This window comes from Pseudopipra pipra, unplaced genomic scaffold, assembly GCF_036250125.1.
Source record: "Pseudopipra pipra isolate bDixPip1 unplaced genomic scaffold, bDixPip1.hap1 HAP1_SCAFFOLD_119, whole genome shotgun sequence".
Lineage (NCBI taxonomy): Eukaryota > Metazoa > Chordata > Aves > Passeriformes > Pipridae > Pseudopipra > Pseudopipra pipra.
In genome coordinates, this window is record NW_026990598.1 from 1,163 (window position 1) to 12,854 (window position 11,692).

Sequence of the window (11,692 nt, forward strand, 5' to 3'; positions counted from 1 at the left end):
TATATAAAATGGAATATAATAAAATATAATTTAATATAAAATGTAATATAATAAAATATGATAAAATATAAAATGTAATGTAATATAATATGTAAAATGTAATAAAATAAAATACAATATGACATGTAATGTAATAAAATATAATACATAATATAAAATAATATAACATAATATAATGTAATATAATATAAAATGGAATATAATATAATATAAAATGGAATATAATGTAATATATAAAATGGAATATAATAAAATATAATTTAATATAAAATGTAATATAATAAAATATGATAAAATGTAATAAAATAAAATATAATATGACATGTAATGTAATAAAATATTATATGTTATATATAATATATATTATATATTGTATTTCTTTATCTGAGACTTTAAAGACAAATCCTCCTGGAATTGCGCTCCCGGGGCTCTCCGGGCGTTCCCGGGGGTTGGGATCTCATCCCGATCCGTGTCCCCCCAGGTGATCCAGAGCCGGCAGAAGGAGGCTCCGTTCCTGCTGCCCGAGGACGTGTTCGGGAGAGCCCCCGGTGAGAGCCCGGACACAATTCCTGCTGATCCCAGGGAATTCCCAGGGAAACTGGGGCTGCCCCTGGAGCCCTGGGAGTGTCCAAGGCCGGGCTGGATTCCCTGGGATAGCGGGAGGTGTCCTTGAACATGGAATGGGATGAGCCTTAAAATCCCTTCCCACCCAAACCATTCAGGATTCCAGGATAAAGGACACTCAGGATCCAGTCAGAGGGATTTTTCTGGAATGTGGGGATGGAAAAGGCAGGAAAGGGGAAGGGAGACCCTGCCCTGAGTGCCGAGATTCCCAGGGAACCCCCTTGTTCCCGGAACTCCTTCCCAGGGAGGAGCTGGGCTGGGGCTGGATCCAATGGCAGGCTCTGGCTCCAGGCTGGGAGAGCTGGGAATGGCCAGGCTGGATTTGGGAAGGATCCCGGGAGAGCTTGGAGCACATTCCAGAGCCTGAAGGGGCTCCAGGAGAGCTGGAGAGGGACTGGGGATCAGGGCCTGGAATGCCAGGCCCCAGGGAATGGATCCCAGTGGGAAAGGGGTGGGAGATTGGGATGGAATTCCCAGAGAAGGGCTGGGCTGGAATTCCCAGAGAAGCTGTGGCTGCCCCTGGATCCCTGGGAGTGTCCAAGGCCGGGTTGGATTCCCTGGAATAGCGGGAGGTGCCGGGGTTGGACCGGGATGATCCTTAAGGTCCCTTCCCACCCAACCCATTCCAGGATTCCATTCTCACCATCCCTTCCCCTTCCCGTGCTTGTCTCCTTTCCCTGGATTTTTAGGAAAAGCTCCATCCAGGGGACGGTCGGGCACCGGAGCATCTCCCCCCATGGAATTCTCATTCCCAAACTTCCCAGAGCTCAAGGGGGAGGGAGCGTTCGGACAACGGGGTGGGATTTGGGAAGGACCGGGATGAATTCCCTGCTCCTTGTGGGGAGGGGAAGACATTCCAGGTGGGAAGACATTCCATGAGGGGTTTTTTTTTTCCCGCTTTTCCGTAGGCTGAGTAAAAACCTGGATCAGCTGGGGCCGGAGGTTTTTCTTCTGGCAGAGCAAGATCAGCGAAGCGCTGGGAGGGAGCGGATACAACCTGGAGCGGCTCAGCATTCCCTACGTCCCGCAGCTCACGGGTACGGGGTGGGGTGGGGTGATCCGGGGTTATCCCATCCCATCTTTATCCCATCCCATCCCATCCCATCCCATCCCATCCCATCCCGTCCCATCCCATCCCATCCATCCCATCCATCCCATCCCATCCCATCCCATCCCATCCCACCCATCCCATTCCATCTTTATCCCATCCCATCCCATTTTTATCCCATCCCATCCATCCCATCCATCCCATCCCATCCCATCTTTATCCCGTCCCATCCCGTCCCATCCCATCCTACATTCCCATCCATCCCATCCCATTCCATCTTTATCCCATCCCATCCCATCCATCCTATATTCCCACCCCATCCCATCCCATCTTTATCCCATTCCATCTTTATCCCATGGGATGGGATGGGATGCAGCTGGAATGAGCATGAGGATGCAGGTGGAATGGGATGGACTGGGATAGGGATGGGATGGGATGGGATGGGATGGGATGGGGTGGATGGGATGGGATGGACTGGGATAGGGATGGGATGGGATGGGATGGGATGGGATGGGATGGGATGGGAATAGATGGGATGGGATGGGATGGGATGGGATGGGATGGGGTGGGATGGGATGGGATGGGATGGGATGGGAAGGGAATATGGGATGGGAATGTGGGATGGGAATGTGGGATGGGATGGGATGGGATGGGATGGGATAAAGATGGGATGGGATGGGATGGGATGGATGGGATGGGGTGGAATGGGGATAGAATGGGATGGGATGGGATAAAGATGGGATGGGATGGAGTAAAGTTGGGATGGGATGGATGGGATGGGATGGGATGGATGGGATGGGATGGGATGGGATGGGATGGGATGGGGTGGGATGGGATGGGATGGGATGGGATGGGAAGGGAATATGGGATGGGAATGTGGGATGGGAATGTGGGATGGGATGGGATGGGATGGGATGGGATAAAGATGGGATGGGATAAAGATGGGATGGGATGGGATGGGATGGATGGGATGGGGTGGAATGGGGATAGAATGGGATGGGATGGGATAAAGATGGGATGGGATGGAGTAAAGTTGGGATGGGATGGATGGGATGGGATGGGATGGATGGGATGGGATAAAGATGGGATAAAGATGGGATGGGATGGGGTGGGATGGGGTGGGATGGGATGGGAACATGGGATGGGATGGGGTGGGATGGGATGGGATGGGATGAAAGGGAGAGGGAAATTGGGATGGGATGGGATAAAGATGGGACGGGATAAAGTTGGGATGGGAGGGCAGGGATGGGATCCCTTCTCCAGCCCTTCCCGTCCCTCCCTCCCAGACGAGGATCGCTTATCCAAGAGGAAAAGCATCGGAGAGACCATTTCCCTGCAGGTGGAGGTGGAATCCCGGAACAGCCCCGAGCGGGAACAGGTACCTCGGGATCATCCCTTGGGAACAGCTTCCCTGGGAATGTCCCACCCACCCTCACTTCATTAATGAATCCATGGAATTCTTCGGGAAAAGCAGAGTCCTTTCCCTCTGGAAAAATCCCTCCCATTCCCAAGGCTGGGAAAGGGATCATTTTCCATTAGTTCTCTCTGGAATAATCCTGATTTTCCCAATTCTGGGAAGGACAGGAGGGAATTTTTTCCCATTTTTTGGAGCAGCTGAGCAGGGAAAGAGGCAGATTTTTGGGATCAACTTCCCTTTCCCTCTGGAAAAATCCCTCCCATTCCCAAGGCTGGGAAAGGGTTGATTTTCCCTTAATTCCTTAAAAATCCAGGATTTTCTGGAAGTTGGGAAGGACAGGAGGGAATTTTTTCCCATTTTTTGGAGCAGCTGAGCAGGGAAAGAGGCAGATTTTTGGGATCAACTTCCCTTTCCCTCTGGAAAAATTCCCCCAAATCCCAAAAAAACCCTCTTCCAAAGATTGGTGGGATCATCAAATCCCACCTTTTCTCCACTGGGATCCGGAACTCATTCCCAGAAGTGAGGAGGGGCTGGAAAATCCCGGAATTCCAGGATAGCTTTGTTGGAAGGGATCCTAAGGATCATCAAATTCCATGGGCAGGGACAACTTCCAACAGGGAATCTTGGTTTTCCCAGGATCCCAGAGGATCCACACGCCAGGAATGTGGTGTTTGGGGTGGGAAATCCCAGAATTCCGGGATAATTTGGGTTGGAAGGAACCCCTGTGATCCCGGAATGATGTCCTGGGATATTCCCGGCTCCTCTCCCGCTTTTCCTGGATCCTCATTCCCTCCCTTTTCCCGGTTTTTCCCAGAGAGCTCCGGCCGAGGAAATCACCTACGAGACGCTGAAGAAAGCCATCGGTAAGGAGGGAAAATCCGGGAATAACTGAGGCTGGAAAATCCCAGCTCCCGGGATCCCGGTTCTCCAGCCCCTTCCCAGCTCCCTCAGCCATTCCCAGTTTTCCAGCCCCTTCCCATCTCCCTCAGATATTCCCTGTTCTCCAGTCCCTTCCCAGCTCCCTCGGCCATTCCAGGTTCTCCAGCCCCTTCCCAGCTCCCTTATTCCCTGTTCTCCAGCCCCTTCCCATCTCCCTCAGCCATTCCCAGATTTCCAGCCCCTTCCCAGCTCCCTTATTCCCAGATTTCCAGCCCCTTCCCAACTCCCTCAACCATTCCCAGTTCTCCAGCCCCTTCCCAGCTCCCTTATTCCCAGATTTCCAGCCCCTTCCCATCTCCCTCAGCCATTCCCAGATTTCCAGCCCCTTCCCAGCTTCCTTATTCCCAGTTTTCCAGCCCCTTCCCAGCTCCCTCAGATATTCCCTGTTCTCCAGCCCCTTCCCATCCCCCTTCAACCATTCCCGGATTTCCAGCCCCTTCCCAGCTCCCTTATTCCAGGATTTCCAGCCCCTTCCCAGCTCCCTCAACCATTCCCAGTTTTCCAGCCCCTTCCCCTCTCCCTCCTCCATTCCCACCTCCGGGTTGGACCCCGGACCGTTCTGGGCTCCTCCCGCTCCGTGTTTTCCCGCCGTTCCAGCAGACAGCGTGGCCGTGGAGGAGCAGGAGCGGGAACGCCGGCGCCAGGTGGTGGAAAAATTCCAGAAGGCTCCGTTCGAGGAAATCGCCGCCCACTGCGGGGCCAGGGTGAGTTCCCGGGGGGGTTGGGAATTCCCGGCCGGAATTCCGGCAGCGATCCCGGTTATCTCGGGTTTTCCGTGTATCCCGGTTTTTTCCAGGCGACGCTGCTCCAGAGCAAACTCAACCAGATCTTCGAGATCACCATCCGGTGGGTCTGGGATTCCCGGAGGGATTCGGGATGGATTCCGGGATGGATTTGGGATGGGGAGAGAATTCCCGGCTGGATTTGGGATGGGGGGAAATTCCCAGATGGATTTGGGATGGGGACTGAATTCCCATCTGGATTTGGGATGGGGGGATTCCCATTTGGATTTGGGATAAGGGGAGAATTCCCATGTGGATTTGGGATGGGGAGGGATTCCCGGATGGATTTGGGATAGGGGGGAAATCCCAGCTGGATTTGGGATGGAGATGGAGAAGATTCCCAGCTGGATTTGGGATAGGGAGAGAATTCCTGGATGGATTTGGGATGAGAGGGGAATTCCTGGCAGGATTTGGGATGGAGGAGATTCCTGCTTGGATTTGGGTTGAGGGGCAAATTCCCAGTTGGATTTGGGATGGAGATGGAATTCCCAGCTGGATTTGGGATGGGGAGGGAATTCCCGGCTGGATTTGGAATGGAGGGGAATTTCCAGCTGGATTTGGGATGGGGAGGGAATTCCCAGTTGGATTTGGGATGGAGATGAAATTCCCATCTGGATTTGGGAGGGGGGGGGATTCCCAGATGGATTTGGGATGGGGAGAGAATTCCCAGCTGGATTTGGGATAGGGAGAGAATTCCCAGCTGGATTTGGGATAGGGGGGAAATCCCAGATGGATTTGGGATGGAGATGGAGAAGATTCCCAGCTGGATTTGGGATAGGGAGAGAATTCCTGGATGGATTTGGGATGAGGGGGGAATTCCTGGCAGGATTTGGGATGGAGGAGATTCCTGCTTGGATTTGGGATAGGGGGAAATTCCTGGCTGGATTTGGGATGGAGATGGAATTCCCATCTGGATTTGGGATGGGGGAGGGAATTCCCAGCTGGATTTGGGATGGGGAGGGAATTCCCATATGGATTTGGGATGGGGAGGGAATTCCTGGCTGGATTTGGGATAGGGGAGAGAATTCCTGGATGGATTTGGGATGAGGGGGGAATTCCCAGTTGGATTTGGGATGGGGACTGAATTCCTGGATAGATTTGGGATGAGGGGGGAAATTCCCAGCTGGATTTGGAATGGAGGGGAATTCCCAGCTGGATTTGGGATAGGGAGAGAATTCCTGGATAGATTTGGGATGGAGATGGAATTCCCATCTGGATTTGGGATTGGGGGTGAATTCCCATCTGGATTTGGGATGGGGGGGAAATTCCCAGCTGGATTTGGGATGGAGGAGATTCCTGGTTGGATTTGGGTTGAGAAAATTCCCAGCTGGATTTGGGATAGAGGAGGAAATTCCCAGCTGGATTTGGGATGGGATGGGATGGGAATGCTGGAGATGGGATGGATGGGAATGCTGGAGATGGGATGGATGGGATGGGAATGTGGGATGGGAATGTGGGATGGGAATGTGGAATGGGATGGGATGGGATGGGAATGTGGGATGGGAATGTGGGATGGGATGGGATAAAGATGGGATGGGATGGGATGGATTGGGAAGAAATAAGATGGGATGGGATGGGATGGGATAAAGATGGGATGGGATAAAGATGGAATCAGCTGGGCTGGAGTGGGATACATTCCCAATTTTCCAGGCCTCCTCCGAGCCCCTCTGGCACCGTCTCGGCCGCCTACGGGCAATCCCAGAGCCACTCGATCCCGGTGTACGAGATGAAATTCCCGGATCTCTGCGTCTACTGATGGGAATGTGCCTGGAATGTGGCCGGGAAGAGCCGCCTCCTTCCCAAGGATCTCCCGGGAACGGATTCCCGCCCTTCCCGGGGCGGGAAAAGCGGGATCCGGACGCTCCGGGCTGTCCCGGCGTCCGTGATCCCGGAATTCCTTGTGGGAAAAGGAGGTTTGGGGAGGTTGTTGGTTGGGAATCCCTCCCTGGATTGGTGGGAATGTGCATCTCCCCCCCCTCTCCCCGGAAAATCCCATCATTCCAGAGGGATGAGGTTTGGGAAAGGCAGGATGGGTTTTCTTGGGAATGTGCATCTCCCACGCCCCGGAAAATCCCAGGAATCATTGGGAATGGTGAGGAAATCCTGGGAAAACGACGGGAAAAGAGGGAATTTTGGGAGCAGCTGGGTCAGGAATTGCAAGGAAATCCCGGGAAACCGACAGGAAAAGAGGGATTTTGGGTCGGGAATCACGAGGAAATCCCAGGAAACCACTGGGAAAAGAGGGATTTGGGTCGGGAATCACGAGGAAATCCTGTGAAACCAGTGGGAAAAGAGGGATTTTGGGTCGGGAATCATGAGGAAATCCCGTGAAACCACTGGGAAAAGAAGGATTTGGGTCAGGAATGGTGAGGAAATCCCGGGAAATCGCTGGGAAAAGAGGGATTTTGGGTCTGGAATCACAAGGAAATCCCGGGAAACCGCTGGAAAAAGAGGGATTTTGGGTTGGGAATCACGAGAAAATCCTGGGAAACTGCTGGGAAAAGAGGGATTTTGGGTCGGGAATGGCGAGGAAATCCCAGGAAACTACCGGGAAAAGAGGGATTTTGGGTCTGGAATGGCGAGGAAATCCTGGGAAACCGGCAGGAAAAGAGGGATTTTGGGTTGGGAATCACGAGAAAATCCTGGGAAACTGCTGGGAAAAGAGGGAATTTGGGTCGGGAATCATGAGGAAATCCCGAGAAATCAACGGGAAAAGAGTTATTTTGGGCCGTGAATGGCGAGGAAATCCTGGGAAACTGCCAGGAAAAGAGGGATTTTGGGTCGGGAATCATGAGGATTTCCCAAGGAATCCTGCGAATCCCGGGAATGGCGACATTCCAGGGAATATCCACATATCCAACGCTATCCCACTCCCAGTTTTCCTGGTTTTGGGATGAGTTTTCCACAGTTTTTCCCAAAGATTCCCGAATTTATGGTGGTTTTGGGAGCGGAACCGCTCGGGAAAAGTCCGACTGAGGGTTGGGAATGGTGAGGAAATCCCGGGAAATCGCCGGGAAAAGAGGGATTTGGGTCAGGAACGGCGAGGAAATCCCGGGAAACCGGTGGGAAAAGAGGGATTTTGGGTCGGGAATGGCGAGGAAATCCTGGGAAACCGCCAGGAAAAGAGGGATTTGGGGTCAGGAATGGTGAGGAAATCCCGGGAAACTGGCAGGAAAAGAGGGATTTTGGGTCGGGAATGGCGAGGAAATCCCAGGAAACCACCGGGAAAAGAGGGAATTTGGGTCAGGAATGGTGAGGAAATCCTGGGAAACCGTCAGGAAAAGAGGGATTTGGGTCGGGAATGGCGAGGAAATCCCAGGAAACTGCCGGGAAAAGAGGGATTTGGGTCGGGAATCACGAGGAAATCCCGGGAAACTGGCAGGAAAAGAGGGATTTTGGGTCGGGAATGGTGAGGAAATCCCAGGAAACCACTGGGAAAAGAGGGATTTTGGGTCGGGAATGGTGAGGAAATTGCACATTCCCAATCCCTGTTTTGGTGGGTGTTTTTTTCCATGGATTTGGATTTCCATGGATTCGGGATCGCCACCTGGGCTTTAATCCCAGTTTAGGGAAGGACAGAGCTTAAAAACCCGGGAAAAGCGGGATGGATTCCGGTTCCCGGGCTGGATTTGTGCCCAAGGCTCTTCCCTAATTCCTGCTTTTCCCGGCTCCCGCTTTTCCCGGCTCCTCCTCCTTCCCGATCCCTCCGAGGGGTGGAAATTCCGGCCTCGGCAGGAAAACAAAGGTGGTTTTCCCTGGAAAAAGCCCCGAAATCCTTAAAAAAAAATCCCCAGCGGGAAAAAATTCCCGCCCGATTTGCGCATCCGTGGAAAAACCGCCTCCCAGAATTCCTCGGGAAGAGCCGCGGGATCATCCCGGCATTCCCAAAAACCCCTCTTGGGACACAACCCCCGGGGGTTCTCCCCCTCTGGAGCAGCCCCAGATCCCGCCATTCCCGGTGTTTTTCCATGGAAACCTCCCCTTCCCCCCCCAACACTTCCTGGTTTCCAGAGGCTCCGAATTCCACCCGGAATTCCACCCGGAATTCCACCTTTTTTTTTTTTGTTTGTTTTCCCGGTGTTGTCGCCTAATTTAGTTTTAGATCCCGGCCTCGAGATGCCAAAGTTATCCCGGAATTCCTGGAATTCCCGGGGGCACGCGCTCGTTCCCACGTCCATCCCGGAGCGCCGGGATGTTCCCGGGGCGATCCCGGCATTCCCGAAGGCAGGGAAGGGAATTCTGGGAAGTCTCGGAGTTGTTTTTTTTCCAGCTGCGTCGTCGTCGTCGTCGTTCCCGATCCCAATAAATGTCGATGTTGGCACCGCAGGGATCCGCTGGATTTGGAGGGAATCGTCCCGGGATACTGGGATGGGGGGGTGGGAAGGGATTTTAAGGATCATCCCATTCCAACTTGGACACCTCCTGCTTTTCCAAGGAATCCAGCCCGGCCTGGGACACTCCCAGGGATCCAGGGGCAGCCACAGCTTCTCTGGGAATTCCAGCCCAGCCCCTCCCAGCCAGGAATTCCATCCCAATCTCCCACCCCTTTCCCACTGGGATCCATTCCCTGGGGCCCGGCATTCCAGGCCCTGATCCCCAGTCCCTCTCCAGCTCTCCTGGAGCCCCTTCAGGCTCTGGAATGTGCTCCAAGCTCTCCCGGGATCCTTCCCAAATCCAGCCTGGCCATTCCCAGCTCTCCCAGCCTGGAGCCAGAGCCTGCCATTGGATCCAGCCCCAGCCCAGCTCCTCCCTGGGAAGGAGTTCCGGGAACAAGGGGGTTCCCTGGGAATCTCGGCCCTCAGGGCAGGGTCTCCCTTCCCCTTTCCTGCCTTTTCCATCCCCACATTCCAGAAAAATCCCTCTGAATGGATTCTGAGTGTCCTTTATCCTGGAATCCTGGAAGGGATTTTAAGGCTCATCCCATTCCATGTTCAGGGACACCTCCCGCTATCCCAGGTGGCTCCAACTTTTCCTTGAACACTCCCAGGGATCCAGGGGCAGCCACAGCTTCTCTGGGAATTCCAGCCCAGCCCCTCCCCACCCTCCCAGCCAGGAATCCCTTCCCAATCTCCCACCTTTCCCTGCCGAGCCCCGCGGGCTGAGGGGCACCAAGGCCAAGTGTCACCTCCTGTCCCTGGGTCCCCCCAACCCCCTGGAGCCCCCCCAGGCCTGGAGCTGGGATATTGGGAACAATTCCCACATGGAAAGGGCTGTCAGGCCCTGGAATGAACTTCCCAGGGCAGGGCTGGAGTCACCATTCCCGGAGGGATTTCAGATCCCTGTGGATGTGGCCCTTGGGGACACGGATCTGTGCTGGCCTTGGCAGTGCTGGGAATGGTTGGACTCCGTGATCCCGGAGGGATTTTCCAACCTGACCCATCCCTAAGGATCCTGTACCATCCTGGCGCTGTCCCAGCTCTCCACAATTCCCGGGAAGGAAGTTCCAGGAGGTCCCCAATTCCCAGGGAACGAGGGACAGGAGGAGAGGGAACGGCCTCCAGCTGGGCCAGGGGAGGCTCAGGTGGGATTTTGGGAACAATTCCCACATGGAAAGGGCTGTCAGGCCCTGGAAATGCTGGAGTCCCCATCCCTGGAGGGATCTCCAATCCCTGTGGATGTGGCCCTCGGGGACACGGATCCGTGCTGGCCTTGGAAGTGCTGGGAATGGTTGGATTCCGTGATCCCGGAGGGATTTTCCAAGCCCTAACCAACCCCATAATTCCATGATTTCACTCCCCGCTTTTCCCTTTGCTTCCCTGAGCCCTTTCCCCCCTCTGCCTCTTCCCAAATCCCGTCTCCAAATTCCCTTTCCCTCCCGGATCCCGCTGCTCCCACACTCTGTCCCTCAATCCCGCCTTTCCCAGAGCACTTCCAGGTGTGGAATTCCCTCTGAGGGGGGGTTGGAATCCCATCCCTGCCTCCCTCAGCTCCTTCCCAGCTGCTTTTATCTTTGACCTTGGAGACTCCCGGCCCGAGGAAAACACGGATCCGGCCTTTCCTCATCCCAGGGGACACAAACAGCCCTTGTTTTCCCGGCTCTTTGTCCTTGGAAAACGTTTGGATCTCTCCTGGTTCCCGGGGGGGGGGGGATTGGAGCAGCTTTGGGATCCGTGGGATCCACGGGGCTGGAATGGGAATAACATGGGAATGAAATGGGAATAAAGTGGGAATAAAATGGGAAGGATGGAGAGGGTGGGAAGCAGGGGAAGGGGGTTGGGGGGGGCGGGAAAAGCAGGGATGGGCAGGACTGCCAGGAAAAGCGGGAATGGGCAGGAAAACCAGGGATGGGAATGATGGCAGGAAAAGCAGGGATGGGCAGGAAAAGCAGGGATGAGCAGGAAAAGCAGGGATGGGAATGATGGCAGGAAAAGCAGGGATGGGCAGGAAAAGCAGGGATGGGCAGGAAAAGGAGGGATGGGCACGATGGCAGGAAAAGCAGGAATGGGCAGGAAAAGCAGGAATGGGCAGGAAAAGGAGGGATGGGCACGATGGCAGGAAAAGCAGGAATGGGCAGGAAAAGCAGGGATAGGCCGGAAAAGCAGGGATGGGTACAATGCCAGGAAAAGCAGGAATGGGCTGGAAAAGCAGGGATGGGTACAATGCCAGGAAAAGCAGGGATGGGAATGATGGCAGGAAAAGCAGGAATGGGCAGGAAAAGTGGGAATGGACACGATGGCAGGAAAAGCAGGGATGGGCAGGATACCAGGAGAAGAAGGAATGGACACGACGGCAGGAAAAGCAGGGATGGGCACAATGCCAGGAAAAGCAGGGATGGGAAGAATGCCAGGAAAAGCAGGGATGGGCAGGATACCAGGAGAAGAAGGAATGGATATGATGCCAGGAAAAGCAGGGATGGGCAGGATGGCAGGAAAAATGGGAATG

The 11,692-nt window shown here is 54.0% G+C and overlaps 1 protein-coding gene across 1 annotated transcript; it reads left to right on the top strand.

The window, feature by feature from the left end:
- Positions 1–398: 398 nt before the first annotated feature.
- Positions 399–9,052, top strand: LOC135407986 (collagen alpha-1(III) chain-like; the record flags this gene model as incomplete). Its single annotated transcript, XM_064643380.1, has 8 exons — positions 399–548; positions 1,533–1,661; positions 2,959–3,050; positions 3,904–3,952; positions 4,626–4,732; positions 4,825–4,874; positions 6,461–7,484; positions 7,788–9,052. Coding segments are annotated over 7 exons (1,258 nt in total), but the record flags the coding sequence as incomplete, so codon positions are not given.
- Positions 9,053–11,692: the final 2,640 nt, after the last annotated feature.